The sequence below is a fragment of the Gymnoscopelus microlampas genome, assembly GCF_963454915.1.
Source record: "Gymnoscopelus microlampas genome assembly, chromosome: 21".
In the NCBI taxonomy this organism is placed as follows: domain Eukaryota; kingdom Metazoa; phylum Chordata; class Actinopteri; order Myctophiformes; family Myctophidae; genus Gymnoscopelus; species Gymnoscopelus microlampas.
In genome coordinates this window covers 22758640-22781093 of record NC_139958.1, presented here as the reverse complement: position 1 = coordinate 22781093, position 22454 = coordinate 22758640, and the positions used below count along the sequence as shown (strand labels likewise).

The following is a 22454-nucleotide window of genomic DNA, read 5'->3' as shown; positions in this document are numbered from 1 at the left end:
CTGCCATGCAGTTGCTCTGCCTGTTGTGTCAAGTAAATTAAATCATTATGAAACCTTGGAATAATTCAACAAACATCTAAAAAATATTGTATAATAATTTGATGTGTTCACAACTAACAAAACCCTATAAACCAATTCAATGCCACACAAACACCTGTAAAATGTTAGCTGATAATCACAATCACAAGGAGATGATTATGTTATGACAAGGAGTCTAGGAACCATGCAGGTGCTCTCTACCTGTTGTGTAAAGTAAATGGCATCATTATGAAACAACCTCGGAATAATACAACAAAAATCTAAGATATTGTAAGACAAAATACATTTTTATTTCATGACGTGTACACAACTAAAGGTGTCCGTCTGTCTTGTCTGTTAAATGGACATTGATTTAATGCATCACTCCTACCACCAAATTGGAGGTGATCAGACAGATTGCACTGGCCAAGTACAGCACCATTTTTTCTCCAATGTACATACGTATTAAAACAAAAATCACAATGTGATTTGAATGATAAATCATTGTGCGTTTAGTAAGAAGGTGGACTGGACTAAATATGCACTCTACAAGTGACACCATGTAAACAGGAGGGTGGTCTAGGAGTGTATTGCCACAAGAATTTCCCATCTAGTAAAAATGCTTAACAGTGATGACAAATATGTCAGAGAACTGGAGCTTCTCCGTTTTTAGATCCACAGAGGCGCAAGGTCCCCTTGGCTTGTGAGTCGGATCCCAGGCTTTAGATTGAAACTCAGTGGAAAGCTGGAAAGTCACTCTAAATTGAAACCCAGTGAAAAGCTGGACAGTCACTCCCCTGGCTTTGGTGTGTGGTCAGACTGGCCTGACTTGAATGACCTTTATAGCGGGTAAAAGTAAGCCTCGACTGGGTAGGGTCTGACTTTGAGTCAGTGGATATCTCAGAGCCTCTTCTGAAGTTGTAACTGAACCCAACATCTCTGTGAGCAACTTTTAATGGAACACAAACTTCCACTAACAAATGCCAGACTTCACCTCTTTGAGGGCACAACAGAGGCAAAAACATCACTGGACTGAGTAGGAAATGGAAGGGAAGCTGGCATACCTCCCTGCAGCATAACACCCTGTCTCCCATGCAGTGTTTAAAGTGATGAGAGCATTGTTACCTTCACTATAAAAGGAAGACTACAGGTTCTACCAACTAGGCTTAATCTTTCCATCTGGCTTCCTGACAGTCATACTCCTCACTGTAAACACCATGGTTCTAATCAGATATACCATTTAAGATGTCTCACATCTTAAATGGTTTCCATACATACGGGGGGCTTTACATATATATACACTGTATAGACATGACAGAATAGGGGATCTGATATAAAAAGATATCTTGTCCACTTCCAGGTCTTCCAATAGGCATTATATTGTAAAGCAGAGCATGTGCAGCCCACTACACAGGCTGCAGAGCATGTGCAGCCTGTGTAGTGATGACTCAGAAGTGTTCTCCAATATAACAGCTAACGCCCCTGATGTTAACAAAAATCAAGTGTTCGTCCTGGAGGTTGGCTGTACTTTTGACTACAGCCTCTTGCCTTTTTAACCAACATGGTGAAATGTAAGTTGGTGTGTAGACTATTTCAAAGCTATGCTACAGGTGTAAACGTTTTGTTTTTTAAATTTGTCAGCCTGGGTCATGTGAACAAGTTAGTTGTAAGAGGTCTTCAGATGGCTGGCCTAAGAGAAGGGCCAAGCAGTTAGCAAAATATTGATCAGCATCTGCTACCATTGGTAAGCACTCAATGTGATGGTGTTGAATTTTTTTATACCCATGAATTTATATTGTTTGTGATGTCACATTGTTAAATTGTTACAATCTTGTGTGGATGCAACAATGAGGTTGATAGTCTCAGATATACATTGATTGTAACTGACAACCACATTAACTGACTGCACTTGTACTTTATTTCTTGTATTAATGTGGACATAAATAAATTATTCAAGTGTAAGTGTGTGTAGATAGAAGATACGGTTTAGTACGTTGTTCCCAGACGGCCGCTCTAAACGACTAACACCCTGATACTTAAAAACTATCTATATAGGGTAATGAATCCTCTTTTAACCCCATTCAGTGTCTAGTTTGACTTTCCATCCACCTGGAGGAGGAGGCATCAGTGAAGGTGGGAGGTCAGGAATGGAGAGGAGCTGTGGTGGAATATCACATTCTGTTTGGTTTTCTTCATTACTTTCATCATCTTTTTCAACTCTGTAGAGATTTAAAAAAAAATAAAAATAGATGGTTATTATGGTTCATAGCAGGGCTGCATGATTATTGCTAAAATTATAATCCTAACCACTTTCAACCTTGTGTCCCTATTTTGGGCATGTCAGTCTTGGTGAAAACCTCCAAAAAAAATCTACATTTTCTTTAAGAAATTGCGAAAGACAAAAGTATATAGGGCTTGAGTGGCTAATAAATATTGCCATCCAGATCATGATTATTGTAATGATTATTGTTTGGTGACAAAATACATTTTATTTGATTCATTTTTGTACATTCTTTGTAAAAAATAAAAATAAAGTCATTCAATTTAATTGTTCTCTATGGTTCCTCTATGTAGATGGGTTGTGAAATGCTCTGGTTATAATAAACTTTGGTAAGGAGGTGCAACAACTGACTAGATGTGTTTGAATTAATTGCCAAGTTTCAGGATCACATACTTGTGGAGCATAAAATCATCATTTACAATTATTCCTGAATAATTGTGCAGCCGTAGTTCAAGAGTAAATATATCCATGCATGGTAAAGTGCTTAGTGCATAATGGACATTCACACCTTCCACTGTCGTTGGCAGGTCTTTTCTTCTCTCTCCTGATGAGCCAGTTCTCTACACTCCACCCAGTGGATTTTTTGTCTGTAGGGTCCTCATTATGTTGCCTTTCAACTGAAAATAACAAAATCACTGTTTTCTTAAAGCTAATTAACACTCATCTTGAACGTGTTGAGCAGTACAGCCTATTAATGAAGAAATCAAAACGCTGTAGTGTTATACAATTCAATTCAACAATTCTACAGTAGTTATACACTACTGTAGAACTCAAGACTATTTGACATTGGTGCTGTATGTACTGTATAAGCTGCGCATCATTAAGCATTTCAATTTGTATTTTTGCTGACTATGAAACGTATTTAAAATGAATGAAAATGTAATTATCCATTAAAGCTATGATGTGATATACTCTCAGGATTTTAGGTGATGTAACGGCTTTGTGTACAGAGGATGTAGTAGATAGCACCATCGTGTGGTCACAGCTCACCTTCAATTTGCCTTTTAAGGTTTTCCATATCATCTTCTGACATATGAGAAAATCTGCAGTTGGGGCCAAAACCACAATTTCCTAAAGCAAACACAAAGAAAATGTAGAATATTACGCACGCACCACTATATAATAAAGTTTTCTATTTCTTGACGGAATGCAGTAGTTAATTGTTATACCTGTCTGGAGAAACTTCCTGCAAGGTTTCTTGGCTTTCTCATCGTCCAGAATGGCTGTGTAGTCTACACAAGAGAAAGTGCAAAATGAGGTTTAATTAATTCCAATAATTAGAGAATCCTACTATAAACTACCCTCCACCTTGCGTTGTCTACCATCTTCAAGGGGACCGTCCGCAGTCATTTGCCTTTCCATAGACCAGTCATGATAGGACTATGGTTTAAACATGATCTCAATCCATTTCCAACTTTTCCCATTTGCAAAAGGATTATTTTCCATATTGTGTTGACAAATACATTTTACTACATATCAATACATTTTACTGTCCTACTGTTAAAATCAAGCAAGCCTCATTATATTTGACAAGTCTAAAGACAGAACAGCTGAAACAGCTTTTCACTGTGTGCATGGACGTCGATGTTAAACAGTTTCATGCCGAGCCATGTCGGTACGTGAACGCTATGTACTGTATGTGCGGTCGCAAACATTGTATGCTGAGGTCCACAACTGAATTATTTTTATTTCCCAGTGGATTCTGGTCTGTTCATGCAATGTCTGAACTATGAATTAGCCTTCAGGCTATAACATTGTAATAATGTTTGTCCTAGTGATGACAACATGCCATGCCACACTACTTTTCAATGTTTTCAATGTCCAAAGATTTGTCTCCACTCAGCCTGTCACTCTGGTTGCACTGTAATGATGCAATAACAGACCTTTATTACATCCCTTCCCACATTGCCTCATGCCTTTTCATACACACACAACCCCAAAACATTGTCATCACATGGCCCAGACAGTTCGAAAGATTGGAGTTAGAGCAGTGGTTCTCTAACTTTTTAATTTCAAGGAACCCCATAACTCTGAGAGTAAAAAAATGGAACCAAATGTACTCGTAAGCAGTAAGGGTATTTGTTTCCATTTGGAACCCCCTCAAGGAACCCTGAGGGTCCCGGGAGATTTACTCTACTGAGCACACCTTTATTGTTACGTTCAAACTTCCCATCTATTCTGGATCTCGATTCAGCTTTCTCATTTGGAATGCCAGATTGAGATTTGGATGCATAAAGCATATGCATCATCTAAATAAATGAGCCTGTATGTAACCACTTCCAGTTGATGTTAAACTGCCAAACTGTAGCAGTCTCAAAGCCAAAAGCAAGTCTTACCTCTAAAATGGTCAAACCAAGCCTTTTTAGCTCTGTGGTGCTGAACACCATTCAGATGTTTTTTCCTATTATGCATGTTGTCCTGGAAAGAGCGGTCACAGTAGTCACAGTAATAGCGCCTCCCCATGCCTCAAGTTTCGTGTTTAGGCCACAGTTCTCAGCTTTCACTTCCCTGAAACACAATAAACAATAGATTACCTAGTAGTTAATGAAGTCATAAGCACATGCTGAGCTGAGGAAAAATAGAACAGTAGTAGAAGTAGAACATTCAGCGATTAAATCTATTAAAATTGTAAGTGAGATCATGTCCGATGTTGTCCGATTCTGTTGTTGTGCATCCAGTATTATTATTATTATTATTATTATGATGATCACTGATTAAATACATTAAAATAAGAAGCTAAGACATGGATCATTCATACCAGAGAATCCAGATCCTGATTCATACTTTATTAATTTATCTGTATTTATATGTATATGTATATGTATATGTAATATTACAGAATATTGTCGTATTTGCTTCATTCTGGACACATTATAATGTAATTTGTAATTCCATTTATTATGCCGTTTTAATGTTTTCCTTCCTAAATAATACCAGTGCAACCCGTCTTGCACAGTTATATGCTGTATTCCTGGTGGGGGGGGGGGGGGGGGGGGGGGTCCCCAGCAAAATGTGCTAATATAGCATCACAATAATTTTAACCACTTTGGCCTTTTATACTTTACCTATTCAAAAATAGCAGATATACAAGCTGGTGCTGCGCTATGAGCTTGTAGATCTGCTATTTTTGAAAAATTGTGAACATTTGCGCAAATCTTTGAATATATATATTTTTAAAGCGAACATTTGTAACTCAAATCTTTGCTTCTGGGGGTCCCTTGCACAAAATATTTTCAGATGGGGGTCCGCGGCCAAATACATATCATTTTGGGGGTCCTTGAGAAGGAAAAGTTTGAGGAACAGGCTGCAGGTTGAGAAAACTCTCAGCTCTGAACTCAACAAGATCTGCACCTGGCTCTCCGACAACAAACTATCATTACACCTGGGTAAAACTGAATCCATCCTCTTTGGGTCCAGTCCTAACCTTAGCAAGGCTGAGAGCTTCACGATCAAAGTGGGTGATGATGTTATCACAAGAAAGGAGGAAATCTTGGAGGCAAACCTCTCCGGTAACAAAAACGCCAAAAGAGTGATCAAAAAGGTTAACCAAAGAACACGCTTTTTGAATAGGATTGGACGTCTTGTCAGTAAGAATACTCTGAAGATTCTTGCAGGGGCCCTCATACAAGGTTATTATGATTATGCATGCACTTCATGGTATCACAACACCTCCAAGGCCTTAAAAACAAGGCTCCAAACATCCCAAAACAAACTAGTAAGGCTACTTCTTGGCCTCAATCACAAAACCCATCTAACCCCTGCTCATTTTGCTAGGATTGGATAGATTAGGGTTGAGGACAGAGTACAGCAACTTGCTATGGGCCTGGTCTTCAAGATACACCACAACATTGGGATCCCCCTGTATTTGTCTAAATACTTCCTAAATGTTAATGAAGTCCATGATCTTAACACCAGCAGCTCCAGAAATCATGTGCAACCCAGATTTGGCTCAACAAAGGGAATGAACTCGTTCTCATGCTATTCATCAAAAATGTGGAATGCCCTACCAAAAGGAGTAAAGGAGTGTAAAACCCTACTCACATTCAAAACTGCCCTAAAGATACACCTTCAGGAGGCTGCAATTCTACACCCCCCCCCCCCCCCCCCCCCATTTATTTTTCTTCTCTTGTACATTGTTTCACTCTTCATACCAGTAACCTGTAAGCTGATTGTATGACATTCTGTATAGTAGTGTGTATATCTGTCTGTCTCTAACTCATGTCATCATGAGTTGTGTGCATGGGGATCTCATCTTAAACAAGCTCAGTGCTTAATGAGTCTCCCAGTTTAGTAGACCTTGTATTGTGATTTTTTTTGTACTTCCATGTACTGATGTTATCATGTCTTACTAAATAAAGTAGACTACATCAATCAATCAAACCACTGCTGTAGGGTGCTTAAAATTGAAGCAGCTAAACGTTAGTAATTTTGGAGGAACCGAACGTGTGTACGTGTGTGTGTGTGTGTGTGTGTGTGTGTGTGTGTGTGTGTGTGTGTGTGTGGCAACCTAAAATCAATCCTCAATGGTGTAACGGTTAGCCATCGTATTCATGGCTATATTGTAAAGTAATAATAACATTAGTTACCTTGCCAAAACACGTCCAAGTTCTGCGGTTCCACATCAGATCAGTCAAATTACAAACTTTAAACTTATCGACTTATCTTTGTATTAATGTTACTCACTCTACAAACGTAAATAGTTGCATGCTCCTTGTTGTTTATTTCGCTCTTCTTCTTCTTCTTCTTCTTCTTTGGGGTTTATTTCCGGTAGGCAAACCAGCATTACCGCCACCAACTGGACTGGAGTGTGGAGCGCTAGGCCAGTTAATAATGTATAAAAAATATTTTGAAAATAGCAGATCTACAAGCTCACAATGCATCGCATCACGACGCATTGTGAGCTTGTAGATCGCCTATTTTCAAATTGCCGAAATGTATATAGAGTTGAAGTGGTTAATGTCTTTTTGTAATAATAATAATCTAAATCTACAAAATAACAAGTAACTAAAATGTTCAAATAATTGTACTGGAGTAAAAACTACAACATTTGCATCTGAGATGTAGTGGAGTAGAAGTAAAAGTATTGAAAATACTGGAAATACCTCAAAATTGTACTTAAGTGCAGTACTTGCGTTAATGTACTTAGTTACTTTACACCACACTGCAGAGCATAAGGAACAGCTCAAGGAAGTAGTCACGTCAGTTTCTCTCTCACTTCCGCCCTCTTCCAAACCCAAACGTCTCTCCATCCAACAACATGACGCTGGCCAAGTCCGTCTACAACCTGCTCTTCAGGAGGACATCCACCTTCGCCGTGACCATCATGGTCGGCGCTATCTTCTTCGAGAGGATGTTCGACCAGGGAGGAGACGCGATCTTTGAGCAGATGAACCGGGGGGTAAGAGATGAAGAAAGAACACATCTCGCTGTGTCCTGACCTTCTAGTAGAGGACGAGCTAACCGTTAGCAGCATGCTAGGCTAGATTGCATTGGGTGGCTGATCCTGGCCGCTGCTTATCATCTAGCCTTGGATGAAGACTATCATAGATGTATTTGATCGAGTCTGACAGTCTTTAGCTTTCATATCTATGATGATATGTAGCTCTGGTCCAGCAGATCGTTAGGTTAGCGAGTTCTCTATAACGCTCTGTTAGGAGCTGGTGCTATTCCCATGGACTAAAAATCCCACTGCTGTGCGAGGTCTCCAACTTTAGTTTAAAAAAAAAGGAAACTATTTCGCTACTTATTGAAATAAAGGCTGTTTTGTGTTGTTGGAAGTCTATTCTCCAGGGTGGCAAACGTCTCAAAACCCCACCTTCTCTGTATGATGCACTTTCGGGGCAGAAAATACAATATGTCCGCCATACGGAAATTATGTTTTACTCACCTTGACCAAATTTGTATAAGGCACGGTTGAGTGAGTAATTAAAATAGTTTCCGTCTGGTAGATATATTTTATTTTCTGCCCAAACACAACAACACAAAATAGCCTTTGTTTCGATGAGTAGCGAAATAGTTTTCTTTTTTTTTTATTAAAAATGGAGACCTTGGACAGTAGTGAAATGTTCAGTCCATGGGGAATAGCACCCGCTCTGGGCCAGAACTATATGATATACAAACGTCAAAATCGATCTATGATAGTCTTGACTCTTGATCCAGGGCTACTGATGATGTAAGTTCTATTACCTGTTGTCCGTTCCGTTGTGTTATAAAACAATGTCATTGATTCAGCTCTCCCTTCATCTGCAGAAACTCTGGAAACACATCAAACACAACTATGAGGAAAAGGAGGACGAATAAATGGGATTGTGGCCTGGTTGGTTTTGTGGCAGAAATGAAGCAGGTTGTCACCTGAGATGTCCAGTTTTTCCTGGATGCCACACCTGAATCGTTTGGGGATACATGTTCTAATCTAACACCATGCTACCAGACATCCCATGGGAGTTACAGACTGGTCAGAATATCATGGACATGGAGGGATAATTCCTGTCGTTTTTCCTCCATGCCAATGTTTGTCACGCCCAACTTTCCTCCTAACTTGTAAATTGTCTACTGTTTAAATTAAACGATGTGTAAATGTCACAGATCTCAAGGTTTTAATTTTAGTGGTCGTTTTACATAATGACTTTCTCACTGCTTCATTTACCACGGCATCTAATGCTTTCTGTTTGCTTATACAGTTGTGCAAAATGTGTATTCCAGTATGATGGCTCACAAAGAGTCGATAGTTCAATAACTGTTATAATTTGTTATACCATTGATCGATGCCAGGAGTCGCCTTAACTGACCTGGCTGGGTGTCAACAGGACTTGAATGATTGCCAACAAGCAGTTTTAGAAGCCTACCAGTAGATAGAGTTATGTCTCAACAGGACAGTTATTTTTAAGTCCACTTTGATCACTCGAATTAATATTTAATTAACTAGAAAATGTGCTCCTCGGAGCACAGGTCTCCACCAGTACTGTTCCTGATTAATCCTGTCTTACCTATTTATATTACATATTGTCACTTGACCAATGTTAGCTTGATCCTGTTAGCTTGACCAATGTTACCTCACTTCCAAAAACATAAATTACACACCTATTTATAGGATTTTATTTCGTCATGCGTCTCGCTAGCCAATCAAAAGCATTGGTGACAACATATTGTGACGTGAAGCTTGACCAATGTTAGCTTGGCTAGGGGGGGGGGGGACACACACAGCGTGACGGGAACGAAAACATACTCCACCTCTGGCGGAGACAATAACAGATTGTTATTATATAAAATATAGTAAAAACACGAAAGGGTCGCATTCTCTCCTTTTTAAACTGTGGCAACGTGCCTAATTGTGTCCACATTTGTTTAACCAGATTAAATTTACAGTTGGCAGTAAATGCATCCCCAATTATGCAAAATACCAGGTTACTATATCCACATAGAATGCAGATTGCTGTTATGTCACATTTGCAAATAGCACCCCCCCCCCCCCCCCCCCCCCCTTTTTTTTGTTTTCTTTCACTTTGTAGTCCAAATGTTAATGAAATGGCATCAAGAGTTGCATGTTAAATTGTCTTTTGGGGTGACCAAATACAAGAGTCTGAAGGAGTGGAGCCACTTTGAATTGCTGTCGGGTAGAAACCTTGTATCTTCATATTTCAACTTTCATGTTTTTTTTTGTGTGTGTAAATGAATGCCCTACTTCAGTGGTTCTCAAAGTGGGGTCTAAATTAGTTATAGTGTCACAATCATTAACCTTATTTTATACGTTGGCTATTCAAAAATAGCAGATATACAAGCCTATAGCACGTCACTTAGTGCCGCGCCATGAGATTTGTGCAAATCTTTGAATATGTATTTTTCAACTCAAATCTTTGCTTCTGGAGGTCCCTGGCTCAAAACATTTTCAGATGGGGGTCTGCAGCCACATGCATATCATTTTGGGGGCTTTGACATGAAAGGGTTTGAGAACCAGTGCCCTACTCATACAAGAGTGTCACGAAAATACAAAAAAATAGATCTACAAGCTCACAACATACAAGGTTTCCGCCCAACAGCGATGACATAAACTATATTATATATGTTTATTTGAGGTACACGTGGGTTCCTCTCCTATTAAGCAAAAGTGACCACAGAATCTGGAGATGAAATAAGGCATCAATAATATACACACACCATGGTGTCAATAATTTTCACACCCCATTGATCAAAGTATAATTGACTGTGTGGTTTATTCGAGGAAAGGAAAACAAAATCACTGGGATATAAAATCTATAGTCTGCCATCAGTGTTTTTTCACTTTGGTTCTGCCGACATAATCAATCCCTGTCATTCAACTGAAGTAGACATACTTCTATCAGAATAGTATCATTCTTCATATTCAGTATTGTGAAACAAGTTATTGTGGCTGACACAAACCACACGATTGTGAAGAAGGTGACGACAACAAGCCCATGTTGGCCACTCACTTAATGTCCTGGGACATTTTGTTGTCCAGGAACCTAATTTGACTTGGCTTACCTTAGCACTCCTCTCGGCCTCTTTTGACAAAGGTGCTCAACCGCTACCATTGACCGTATACAGTAAATAGCCAGGACTTGTCCTTATATCAGATTCATCTAAGCTAGTCACTTCTCTGAAAACACTGCATTTTGTGCAGTCAAAACAGGATTGTAATTGTCTTAAGGCCTCACTGATCTGCTTATCCACCAGCTGTTGAACCTCATACACACAAGCTTGCAGCATGATGTAAACAGAAACCAGAATAAAAGAGGTTTAGATATTGTCCTCAGTCTGGAGTCATTCTCCAAATAGAAATGATGCAGCTACAGGCAACAGGCTGTAATTAATCATACAAATATGTTCCAATCGGTTATATGGTTGAATGTTTGACTATGTTCACAAAATGAGTGGTCGGCCTCCTAGTCCTTGTGTTTGTTTCCCTGTAATGGGAATTCTTAAATGGAATTATGTTTTCTTTCTGGTTATGTGGCATAACAAACACATTGTGCAATGCACAATCAAAGTTAGATTGTTACCTTTTATTTGGCTTTTGTGTCTAACTAAATTATATGTTCCTTATGGCTGAAGACATGTTTCTAATTACTAAATCATGACGTTAGCATTTTCCATTCCTATCCAGTCCAAAGGGTAATGAACAAAATGTTTTTCTCGCAATAGCTGTAAACTGCTAAATCCCTGGCATTTTATTGTTTAGTTTAGGTTTAAGAAAATTGTGAATGAAACATAATAGCTGAACACGTAACATGGGTTGATACAATGTGGAACTATATTAATAACTTCTCAAGTGTTTGTTTGTTTACGTTACATACATTGGGTCATTGAGACTAGGTTTACACACAACCCACACATGTTTTTCTGCTTCTAGCTGCAGAAACATGCTTTTTTCCCCCTACTTGTCTTAACCCCCCTTCCTCTTTCCTCCACACACACAGGCACACAAAATATAATGGCAACCAGATGTAGATGCTTTTGAGAGTCACTATGGAAACCTCTCCCATGAGTTTTCAGGGACAAGATTGAACTGGCAGTTATTCAGTGACGGCTGGCAATTAGTCATGGACAAGGTAGGAAAAACGTGTAAACTGTCAGTGTGAAGGACGGCAGTTATCTATCTTAGTACGTCCCTGTACACAGTACTGTAGCTGCTATTACAACAACCCTGAAACAAACTAAAGCTGAGTCTTCTATCAGTGCGTTATGGCTTGTGGAGAAATTAAATCAAATTTTGATGATCTTTGAAGTATTAGAGTTTTGCTCATCTTTTCATTGTCAACCAGTAAGTTATGAAATGTTAAAAAATAATAGATTCCTGTGACCTTGATTTCCCTCTGCTCTATCATATTTAAAGGTAGATTCCATAACATAAGTTTTATGTCCTCTCCCAAAAGGAAAGAGGTATTTTACAACTCATCCAGGAATCGAATCAGGACTCCCACATGAGAGACTAAACATCTACCGTTCAAGTCAAGAGGGAATCCTCCCTTGCCCAGGGGAGATATTGGGCTTATAAGCTTCAGGCAGGGCTACTTGTCAAACCGGTGTCTATTACCCGACAGGGTCCACATTTCTCAATGAAAGAACCACCGTAGATGTGCTAGTTATGTACCATACAGATTGGTTAAAATAAAAATGTCTTCATTAAAATAAGTTCTAGATTGCAGCTTTGAGAGCTGAATGAGAGATGCAAGTGTGGATGCAGCACAGCCAGCTGCAGCAGAAGTCTGGATTCAATTAAACACAATATGATCTTTAGGTTTTTCCACTGACCCCCAAACACATAAAACCCTGACACAACTGCAGCACACATGTCAGCCACAGAGTCCTCAACACAGTTCCCAGACTGTTCTACCATGAAAAGCCCTCTTGTCTGCTTGTTTCCCTCCCTGTGGTGACTCCATAGTGCAGGTTAAAGCGCAATGGCTGCAACAGAGTTATATGCATAATGGCGAACAGGAGAAGGTGGCAGATTTCTTGACATTTGATTAATTGGTTGCAATAAATATATTACCATTTGACACATTTACAAATATTTGTTTGGATAAGAGTGGATAATAAAAAAGTTTGGACAATAATAGTATTTTGAAATTATATTCAAAGATGTCTTAGTAATATCAATGTGGAACTCAGACTTAATGTGGCCAGTCTGTGATGCCAGTCATTTATGTCAGTCGTCTATGACGTTCCGATCAGAACACATTTGGCTTTCATGATAAAATGAAAGTAAAATATCTCAAAAAGTATAAAATGTGAAGAACAAAATTTGTCGAAGTACTTCTGTGGCCAATTGGTAGTATGCATAGAAAGTTTGGCCATGACAGACGGTTTGCAAGATTAGCTCCAGATACACAGACAGACGTAGAGACCTTCTCGTAGACGGCTAGCCTCCTGTAGAACCAAGCCGCAAGTCAGTATAATATGCCACACAACGTTTTTACTGTAATACACTATCTGCCTCAATTTCTTTATTTCAATGTGGCTCATGCAAAACAAAATATATATTGTTTATTGATCTTTCCATGACATGTTGTATATACTGTCAATAGATGTACCTTTATTTAAAACAGATGTATTTCCTATAAGATCCAACAAAAACAATGAATTCAAAAATTAGTAATGCATAGTATTTCACAAAGGACATGCCTCCCTCCTCCAAATGTACTCACTGATTCTGGTCTCTCAATACACAATATTCAAATGGTCAATGCAAAATATAAGAATAACTTAATTGTCAGACGGAGGGGGCATTATTGCAATTTTTTTCCCTTTCCTCAATTTGGGGTCTATATGTCCTTCTTGACATTTTTTCCTTGGAGGTTTTTTAATGGCAGTCTTTTTGGGAGTGACATCTCCCTTTTTGGATCCTCCTGAATCCTCTTCCTCAATATTTCTGGCTTCTTTGTTTGGCACATCTGCTGCTGGTAAGCTGCCAGCTCCATGCTGGGGACTTGTGACTGATTCATTTGTGTTCTCCGGTGGAATTGGCTTCTTTTTCTCGGTCTGAAGGTGAGATTGGCTGCTTTCTTCCCAGATGTCGCTTTCACTTTTGTTTAGACTCTGAGTTTTTTCTTTCAGCTGAGCAGTCAGCAGGGATACTGCCTCTGAGTTAATGTGTGGTTGGATCACGTCCCTATTCAATGAGCAAGGGCCCGCTGCTACAGAATCATTGCTATTGGTGGCTTTCCTGTCAGAACGAAAGTTGCTTATATGTCTGAGAACATTTTGCACTGCCCCGTTAATGTGTTCCAGTGGCAGTACGTGTCTAGAGGTCATATTTGCTGCGGTTGGGGAAGCATCATCTGTAGCAGTTGTCTCCCGAGGACCTACAGATTGTTGTTTGTTGGTTTTCTTTCTGGAGTTATTTGTTTCATGTATAATTGTCTCTACCTGAGCTGTCTTATCCGGATTGGATTCCCTGGATCTATGGATCCAAGACACCTTGGGCTTTGTGGATGGGTCTGGTGGCCGTGGTTTGACCCTCGCTGCAGGTTTAGATTTCCCCTTTTCTTTATCGTTGCTCTCCGTGTCTTGATCATTACTAAACGGTTGAGGAACCGAGGGCTGTGACCTGCTGCTGGTGGACTCTGATCCACTGCAGGATGCTTCACTCTCAGATGCTTTCTGACAGGAAAGCTCATTGGGGTTGACAAAGGTTGGTTCAACTGTATCTATGTCATCAGGCAAGGTTTCCACTTCAGAGATTCCACCATCATCCTCTAACACTGTAGTCTCTGTTGTGTTGAGCCTATCTCGCTTCTTTTCTTCATTTTCTAAGGAAAAACTAGAATTAGTTTGATAGACTTTTTCCAATAGATATACAAATCTACAAATATAAAGCTATTACTGTACATACATGTGTGCTTGTGGTTATGAAGTTGGTACCCTCATTACACATTTTGTTAAATTAGGCCTTTGCCTTCTCAAGAAGGTTCAATTTCAATAGTCAATTTCAGCACCACAGAACCACTGTGCGTAACTTAACTTAATTTTTTTCACTAACCTACAGTATATTACATTTAGTACATATTTCTATGAATGAATATACATCTCTTGCCAATGAATATATGAATGGATAGACTATCAACAGTGAACATGAGAATGAATATGGTGTGTGTTTATAAGAGTGAATATTAGTCTCTCAGCAGTTATCCTCAACAAGCATCTCTCAAGGTTCTATAGTAGAAGTGTCAAGTAAAAGTCAGTAATCCAAACAGACAGTGTCAGAGTCAAAGCAGGATATACTGTTACATGTGAAATTGTGCGTTTATTCTCAATCATAGTCATAATCATATAATCACACACTTTGACTGATATTTTTCCAAATGCAGCTCGGATGATATGAAGACAATATGTGGGCCTATCAACTTGCCTGTTTGAGGTTTTGGGCTGGTGGAAGGACTTCTTCCTCTGTTTTCAATTGCTCTGCTATTTCAACTGTCCCTGCTGCACCCAATAAACTGATTTGGCACATCTTACCACTTCCTCCTACTAATGCATTTCTTCTATTGCTAATCTCCTCATTTTGAAGGGTGTAACTTTGCTCCATAGAGATTAGGTCATGCCAAGACTAAGACGTCTGCAACAGAGTTTAGTTAGTTCAAAACCATTTGCGCTTTGTGACAAATAAAGTTGAAAATTGAAGTTAAAAGTTGAAGTTTATTTGCCAAAATAATCTGACAAAATATATAAATATTATTATAAGTATCATTACTTCTGTAAGAACCTCAAGTACTGTGGCATCTTAGATAAGATGGTACCAGATGGAACAAAGATCATTGCTTGTAAGCACTAACATCCTGTGCAATTCCAGAGATCCAGAGATAGTTTTCAGGTCATGAATTATTTCCGTTCCTTTGACGAATGACGATAGGATATGACTAGTTCTGCATTTGTTTAGACCTAATTTTAATTAGGTCATAATGTCTAAATTATCTTTTGGTATATCTAAAACAAACCTAGTTTCAGAAACCATGAATCTGTTCTAGTTACCAGAGTAAGGTTGTAAAAGTAAAGTCATCATGGGAGCATGGGCTAGTCACTTTCAACCTGGCATCCCTATTTTGGGCATGTGATTATAGCCAAAATGTTTCAAAAGATTTCAAACATTTTCAACAAAATGACAGAATATTAAAAAATTAAGATTTTACATTTAAAAAAAATAATTCTGATTTTAATCAAAACATATATTTAAAATGTTACTTTAAAAAAGAATACCGGATATACAAGCTCATAATGCGATGTGTTGTGGGCTATTTTTGCTATTCGTCATACGATGAAGTATATACGGCTTACAGTAAGTAGTTAATCCTCCTTCACTCACCATCAGGAACGGTGTGAACAGGGCGGTCCTCTGTAGTCTCTTCTGAAGAAGAGTATGAACCTCTTGGAGATGAAGATGGAGAGGTTTCCACCACAGATGGGGGCTCAATGAAGCTGCAGTCAAAGGTGTTTTCAGGGTCACGGTGTGACACTGGAGAATAACCGCATAGATACAGTTAACATACCTTTAGCAGTTTCATATACAGTGATTCTCAACCTGGTGGTCCACGAGGTTAAGTGGCCACGAATAATTGCCAAAACACTAAGATTATAATGATAATATAACATTAATATAAAAGAATAATGTAAAAAATTGTCATGGTATTTATTTTCTTTAAAACGTTGAAAAAAAGTTTTCTTTGTGATACCAATAAATAGGAGCTATACTATGTATACTATCGTTGCTGTTGGGTGGAAACCTCATACTGTATGTCCAAAACCGTTCTTTATTTATTAACATAATAATTTAAAAAGTAATTGTAAAAATGTTGTGAGCTTGTAGATCTGATATTTTCACAACCTATGGGTGACACTCTTGTATAATGAAGTAAGCAATTCATTTACAAAAAAAAAAAAAAAAGCCGGAACACAATTGATTGATTGACCATTAAAATAAACATGCTCTGAAAATGCACGCAGCCCACCCATCTGACCACTTATGAGATTTTCAAGTGGGCCCTGTTCCGGAAAAGGTTGTGAACCACTGATAAACAGCACAACATTTGATAAACACATTCTACTTTGTAGATTGCATATTTGATGGAATTGACACACATTCAAATCCAGAAACACATTTTATCAGTTACTGCTGCTGTCCATTTACCACTTACCATCTCCGAGCCCCAGTCCCCCTCTTCCAGAGGACAGAAATTGCAGGTTGTGATAATTTTACCACTTCCTGTTAGCGGTCCACTGGGGCCCTTGTTGGAATGTGTTTGCATTCTGTCAGTGTGTGTGTGTGTGTGTGTGTGTGTGTGTGTGTGTGTGTGTGTGTGTGTGTGTGTGTGTGTGTGTGTGTGTGTGTGTGTGTGTGTGTGTGTGTGTGTGTGCGCGCGCGCGTGTGTGCGATGGGTTGGGATATTGGGGCTGGAGAGAGTTCTAGATAGTGGTTGGCAACAAAATGGAACTGAAGAGAGATAATACGAAAGTAAGCTCAACAAAGCGACACATACCGAGAACTTTGGGCAGCGCCTGCCTTCTCAGCGGGACACAAGGCAATTTAGAGCTTATCCTTGTGAATCCTCCACAAAGTCTTCGCTTTGCTTTTTTCTCTGAGCTAAAAAAAGAAAAACAGAAAAAAGAAATTGAATTCTCCTAAGCATACATGCAACATTCAACATTTAGACTTATTTTGTAATGGAATCTTGATTATTTAGATTTATGCATGAAAAACAATTGTTCTTTTTTCTTTTTTTCATCATTTGTGCTCACCCGTTGAGAGTGTTTCGTCTGCAAACACAACAGCAGCAGAGAAGTGACAGGAGCAATATTAAAAGAGTGGTGACCAGCACACCCGCTGCCATTACTCCCATCCTCTGGTTTGGATCTGGAAGGTCATTAACATGGTTAGCGCTATACCATTAATTCCATATCACAATATATTTATCATTGAGGTCCTTTCTAACTTTGTGAAAATGTTTAGGGTTATTGTCATCAGCAATATTGAAAGATTTGCTTTATGAATAAGTATCTTACGTAGATAGCATGCTCCAGACACAGGATTGCAGTTATTCTCATGACAGGGACAGGTTTGAGCACACTTAATCCCATATTTACCAGCTGAACAGGTCAAATTGCAGCTGCATATAAAATAAAATGAGAAAAAAATACATTTACTAGAAATCATCTCTCCCATTGATTGTATTAATGTATCCCTTTCACCAAAATAACTTACAAGATTCCATGGAAGCCTGGATCACATAGACATTCCCCTGTTACGAAGTGGCATGTCCCATTGAAGCAGTCCTTACACTTATTGGCACAGTTATCTCCATAAGTTCCATCGGGGCACTTGATCTCACACCTATCGAGATGTAAGGTAGAATTCTGAATATACTACGAACATTATTGACTTCAAACCTAAAAATATAACCATAGTCCCTATTGAGCACAATAACGCTCTTAACTATTTCAAATTGTTCAAATTCAACATAGAAACCTAACGTGATTTTATGATTTAACTAATACATTTTCTCACCGGTCACCCATCCAGCCAGGGTTGCAATGAGGGCACTTTCCATCAATGCGGTTGCAGAAGTGTCCATCTTTGCACGGTGGGCACACATCGTGGCAGTTTTCCCCAAAGAATCCATTTGCACACATTTGATCACACCTGGTGCCATTCCAACCACGTTCACATGTGATGCACCGTCCCTCCGTCACTTTACAGGGTTGCTGACCTTTGCAGTGCCCACACCTGGATAAAAAGTTATGTTCTATATATTATACCTTTAAATATATTCTCAGTAATACAACAACAGCAGTATGGATAAACATTACAACAGCAAGTTACACAACAATTCTTAAATCTGACTTAGTTTTGTAATCAGAACCACAGACCAAAGTCCCTAACTACGTTACATACATAATGGCCACAGTCTTTACAGAAACATAATGTATCAACAATGTAGAGGTTTAATATTGAGACAATGGAATGATTTCAAATATACCACAATTCGTCCTGAGCTACTACACACCTGTTGCGACAGTTCTGCCCATAGAACCCAGCTGGACATGGCTCTCTACAGAACTTTCCCCGAAACCCTGGTCTGCAGGTGCAGGAGCCATCAGCCTGATTGCAGCGCCCGTGGATACACTGGCACATGCGCTCACATTGAGTGCCCCAAAGACGCTCTCGACACTTGCAGCGGCCAGTAAGCTGCTCACAGGGGGAGCCGTTGCATATACACTGGGCATTACAGGTACGTCCGTACCATCCAGGATTGCAGTGACACTGGCCCGAATTCACATCACACACGGAATTGACACTGCAGTAGCATTTTTTGGCACACTGTTTACCCCAGAAGCCTGCGTAGCATGTACACGCACCAGTGTCCTGGCTGCAGGTGCCCTTCTGGCAGCCACAGGCTAGCTCACAATTTGGCCCCCAGCGATTGTGGTTACAAGTACAGGCTCCTGTAACGTCATCACACTGTCCGTTTGGATGGCAGGAGCAGTGACCCTTACAGTCAGGCCCCCAAAACTTCGGTGGACATTCTGCAGGCAAGAACATAGATAAATAATTATGACTAATTTGACATCTAAATATCTCAACCACATGAACCATAACGTCCCTATTCTGGGCACATTATAATAGGTGGACATTCGGCCAAAATAGGTAAACATTTGATGAAAACAGCCAATCTACAAGCTCACAATGCATCGCGTTGTGACACGTTGTAAGCTTGTAGATCTACTATTTTCACCAGAGGGGACCAAGTATAGACCCCTAGTGGACCCCAGTCAACAAAGTATACAGAGTATAAGAGGTTAATCTAAGGTATAACACTAATCTCAAACTTTTGAACATTGAAGACACTGGATATGAGATCTGAGGTGACCATGCATAATTATCCTAGAATGATCCAGGGTATTGTTGGAAAATACCATATCATTTCAAATATATATTGAAATATAAACATAATGATTAAATATCAAGGCATCATCTTACTCGTATCACAAGTGGCTCCAAAATAACCATGTCGGCATCGACACTCATTCGGACGCACACAGACTTCATTCTCATTGCAGGTGAAATTTCCTTCACATATTGCTGGAATAAAGTAAATGGAAAACTTAGTTTAATGATGTCAAAATAGACATAATTTATATATATGTTAATACATTGGTACAAGAATGAAAGTCTTGTGGAATCTAGAAACCTTGGAATTGTAGGTACCTATTAAGCATTCATCTCCTTGCTCTCCCCAACCATTGCAACACTGAAAATGCCCAGATCTGTGAAGAAACAAAGACAGCTGTATGCAGTTACTAAATGCTGAATATAGGCAAATAACATAAAGTAGAAGACGGCATAAGGCAATATGAGCAGAATCAATTAACATAGAAACTTAACTCTGGATGTCCATCACATTCTCATACTCAGACAGACCATAGGCTACTTTAACAGCATATAATAGGCTAACCATTATTGACAGATTATTATGAATGTAGGAGTAATGCAAACCATGGGATAGACCTACAATAGTAATAATAATCAAAATAATAATAATAATAGGATAATAATCAAAATAACAATAATAATAATAATAATAATAATAATGCATTTTATTTGTATTGCACTTTACATTTGAAACAAATCTAGGAGTACCAGAAAAGCAAACCGTTAATTCGTATCTCCATGTTGAAAATGTATTATATACTCACACAGATTCGCAAACATTTCTACCTCTGGGATTGAGTCCTCCTTGACAATGGATGCAACAGACAAGGATACTCAGAAAATACACAGAAATGTTTATATTCCACCTTTTCATGATATCAGAAACAGCATAATTGGTGTAAAAAATTAAAAATAAAACAAATCACATCAAATGACAAGTCCAACAGACAATACACAGATCGTCAAATAAATTCCCAAACACTTCTGTTCTACTTGGAAACTTTCAGACTGAGGAACCCCTCGAACTCCCCCCGCCCCGCTGTAAAACATCCATCCAATCGAAGTGATGGAAAAAGTACTCACATGTTTTACTTAAGTAAAAGTATCAATACTATAATGTAGAGATACTCTACAAGTAGAAGTCCGGTATTCAAAATGTACTTGAGTAAAAGTACAAAAGTATTGGCATCAAAATGTACTTAAAGTACCAAAAGTATAAGTACTCGTTATGCAGAATGTCCCACTTCACAAGTTTTCAAAATGCATTAAATATTTTGAAAATAGCAGATCTACAATTAAGCTCACAATGTGTCACAAAGTCACATGTGACTCACTGTGAGCTTGTAGACCTGCTATTTTCAAAAAGCCGAAGTATATAAAGTGCTGAAGTGGTTCATGTATGTTTTGTAATAAAGTAAAAGTAACTAGTAACTAGTTTTCAAATAATTGTAGTAGAGTATAAAGTACAAAAAATATTTGGATTTGAGATGTAGTGGAGTAGAAGCAAAAGTATTGGAAATTGGAAGTACTCCACTAAAGTAAAAAATACCTCAAAATTGTACTTAAGTACAGTGCTTGAGTACACGTACTTAATTACTTTACACCAGTGGAAGTGGTAGATTGCGTGGCAAAGAAGCGAAAGCTCGGTGGTCTCACTTACTCCCATCCCAAATAAATGTTTGCCGCGCGCGACACCGACGCCGTCGTTTGGTCTACGACGTATAGACCAGTAAATTACTATAAAATAAACATATTATTGTTGCATTGATTTTGTTTTGTATCACGTTCACTTTACTGTGACTGCGTAGTCCATTTAATTGGATTAACAGTTGTTTTTTTCTTTCTTTGCATCCTCTCTGCAGCTTGTGTAAATCTGTAAATATACCAGAAGTAGCCTATCCTACCATGGATTAATAATTATTAATAGCTATTCTTCAAAAGTTAAAACAATATTATTATCATAGGCTCATCTTTGTTTAAAGAGATTATCATATTTTAAGTAGGGCTGCTTGCTGTTGCCTATTTTAGCCAGTAGGTGACACTAAAGCCTAATTTATACTGTGTAAAGACAAGCCATTACACGGTACAAATTAGGCTTAACAAACTGGGGTGGCTGTGATTTTTAATTGGAAGAAAGAAGGCAAATGTATGAAAAACTGAATTTCTAAATTGACCTGTAGCAATACCAGCTTGTTAAAATAGTAAAATGACCACTAACACATCAAAATGATCAAGCTTCTTTGGGTTCCCTGGACAGTTCCTAAAACCTGGCCAAGTTGCGTATGGTTGACTTCAGGGTGGACCTTTACCTCCAAACTTATAAATACAGAACAGAAAATGACCCCATGCTTACCAGATATTCATACTCACTTATCCACTTAAACCCTACTGTATATACTTTGTTGACGGGATCCCCCAGGGGTCTGTACTTGGACCTTTTTTTCCCCTCAACACAAAATCTTGTCAGAGAAACAAACAGATCTCCAAACTGTGAGCTTGTAGATCTGCTATTTTCAACAAAGTTTCACCTATCATCACATGCCCAGAATACGGATGCTAGGGTTCCTGTTGTAAATAAGTACTGTACACCTTTCAGTCCCAGGACATGTATCACATTGGTATACATTGTATTGCAGTCCATGAACAGTATGAGGCTTTGTCTGTTCATTTAAATTATTGACACTCCACAGGTCACTTGAATAATTATACATTTTA

At 38.7% G+C, this 22454-nt stretch overlaps 3 protein-coding genes across 4 annotated transcripts; 1 reads left to right on the top strand and 2 right to left on the bottom strand.

Annotated features, from left to right (window-relative positions):
* Nucleotides 1–305: 305 nt before the first annotated feature.
* zmat5 (zinc finger, matrin-type 5) lies at nt 306–7031 on the bottom strand. 2 transcript variants are annotated; one of them, XM_084046793.1, is made up of 6 exons: nt 6886–7031; nt 4636–4802; nt 3469–3531; nt 3290–3370; nt 2808–2916; nt 306–2237 (listed from the first exon to the last, which is right to left on the bottom strand). In XM_084046793.1, the coding sequence occupies exons 2-6, from the start codon at nt 4760–4762 to the stop codon at nt 2090–2092; spliced, it is 528 nt and encodes a 175-aa protein (XP_083902919.1). In that variant the 5' UTR covers nt 4763–4802; nt 6886–7031; the 3' UTR covers nt 306–2089. The 2 variants fall into 2 exon arrangements, with proteins under 2 accessions (XP_083902919.1, XP_083902918.1); XM_084046792.1 differs by having other exon boundaries at nt 4636–4807; nt 6886–7027.
* A 495-nt stretch (nt 7032–7526) lies between these two features.
* Nucleotides 7527–8881, top strand: uqcr10 (ubiquinol-cytochrome c reductase, complex III subunit X). Its single transcript, XM_084046954.1, has 2 exons — nt 7527–7697; nt 8549–8881. The coding sequence occupies exons 1-2, from the start codon at nt 7557–7559 to the stop codon at nt 8597–8599; spliced, it is 192 nt and encodes a 63-aa protein (XP_083903080.1). The 5' UTR covers nt 7527–7556; the 3' UTR covers nt 8600–8881.
* A 4369-nt stretch (nt 8882–13250) lies between these two features.
* Nucleotides 13251–20720, bottom strand: LOC311036980 (scavenger receptor class F member 2-like). The gene is made up of 11 exons (XM_084045992.1): nt 20504–20720; nt 20016–20074; nt 19788–19889; nt 18814–19333; nt 18315–18533; nt 18012–18140; nt 17813–17916; nt 17549–17663; nt 17290–17393; nt 16119–16268; nt 13251–14568 (listed from the first exon to the last, which is right to left on the bottom strand). The coding sequence occupies exons 1-11, from the start codon at nt 20611–20613 to the stop codon at nt 13523–13525; spliced, it is 2658 nt and encodes an 885-aa protein (XP_083902118.1). The 5' UTR covers nt 20614–20720; the 3' UTR covers nt 13251–13522.
* Between the last annotated feature and the right edge of the window lie 1734 nt (nt 20721–22454).

What these genes read in the sequence shown, in the direction of transcription:
- zmat5 (XM_084046793.1), bottom strand. Translation starts at nt 4,762, where the DNA reads ATGGGGAGGCGCTATTACTGTGACTACTGTGACCGCTCTTTCCAGGAC. An exon ending in CAGGAAGTTTCTCCAGACAG is followed by an intron (nt 3,371 to 3,468) that starts GTATAACAATTA and finishes TGTTTGCTTTAG; the next exon opens with GAAATTGTGGTTTTGGCCCC. An exon ending in CCTGCCAACGACAGTGGAAG is followed by an intron (nt 2,238 to 2,807) that starts GTGTGAATGTCC and finishes AAATCTCTACAG; the next exon opens with AGTTGAAAAAGATGATGAAA.
- uqcr10 (XM_084046954.1), top strand. Translation starts at nt 7,557, where the DNA reads ATGACGCTGGCCAAGTCCGTCTACAACCTGCTCTTCAGGAGGACATCC. An exon ending in TTGAGCAGATGAACCGGGGG is followed by an intron (nt 7,698 to 8,548) that starts GTAAGAGATGAA and finishes CTTCATCTGCAG; the next exon opens with AAACTCTGGAAACACATCAA.
- LOC311036980 (XM_084045992.1), bottom strand. Translation starts at nt 20,613, where the DNA reads ATGAAAAGGTGGAATATAAACATTTCTGTGTATTTTCTGAGTATCCTT. An exon ending in AGACGAAACACTCTCAACGG is followed by an intron (nt 17,394 to 17,548) that starts GTGAGCACAAAT and finishes TTCTTTTTTTAG; the next exon opens with CTCAGAGAAAAAAGCAAAGC. An exon ending in TGTTCACACCGTTCCTGATG is followed by an intron (nt 14,569 to 16,118) that starts GTGAGTGAAGGA and finishes GTTTTTCCTTAG; the next exon opens with AAAATGAAGAAAAGAAGCGA.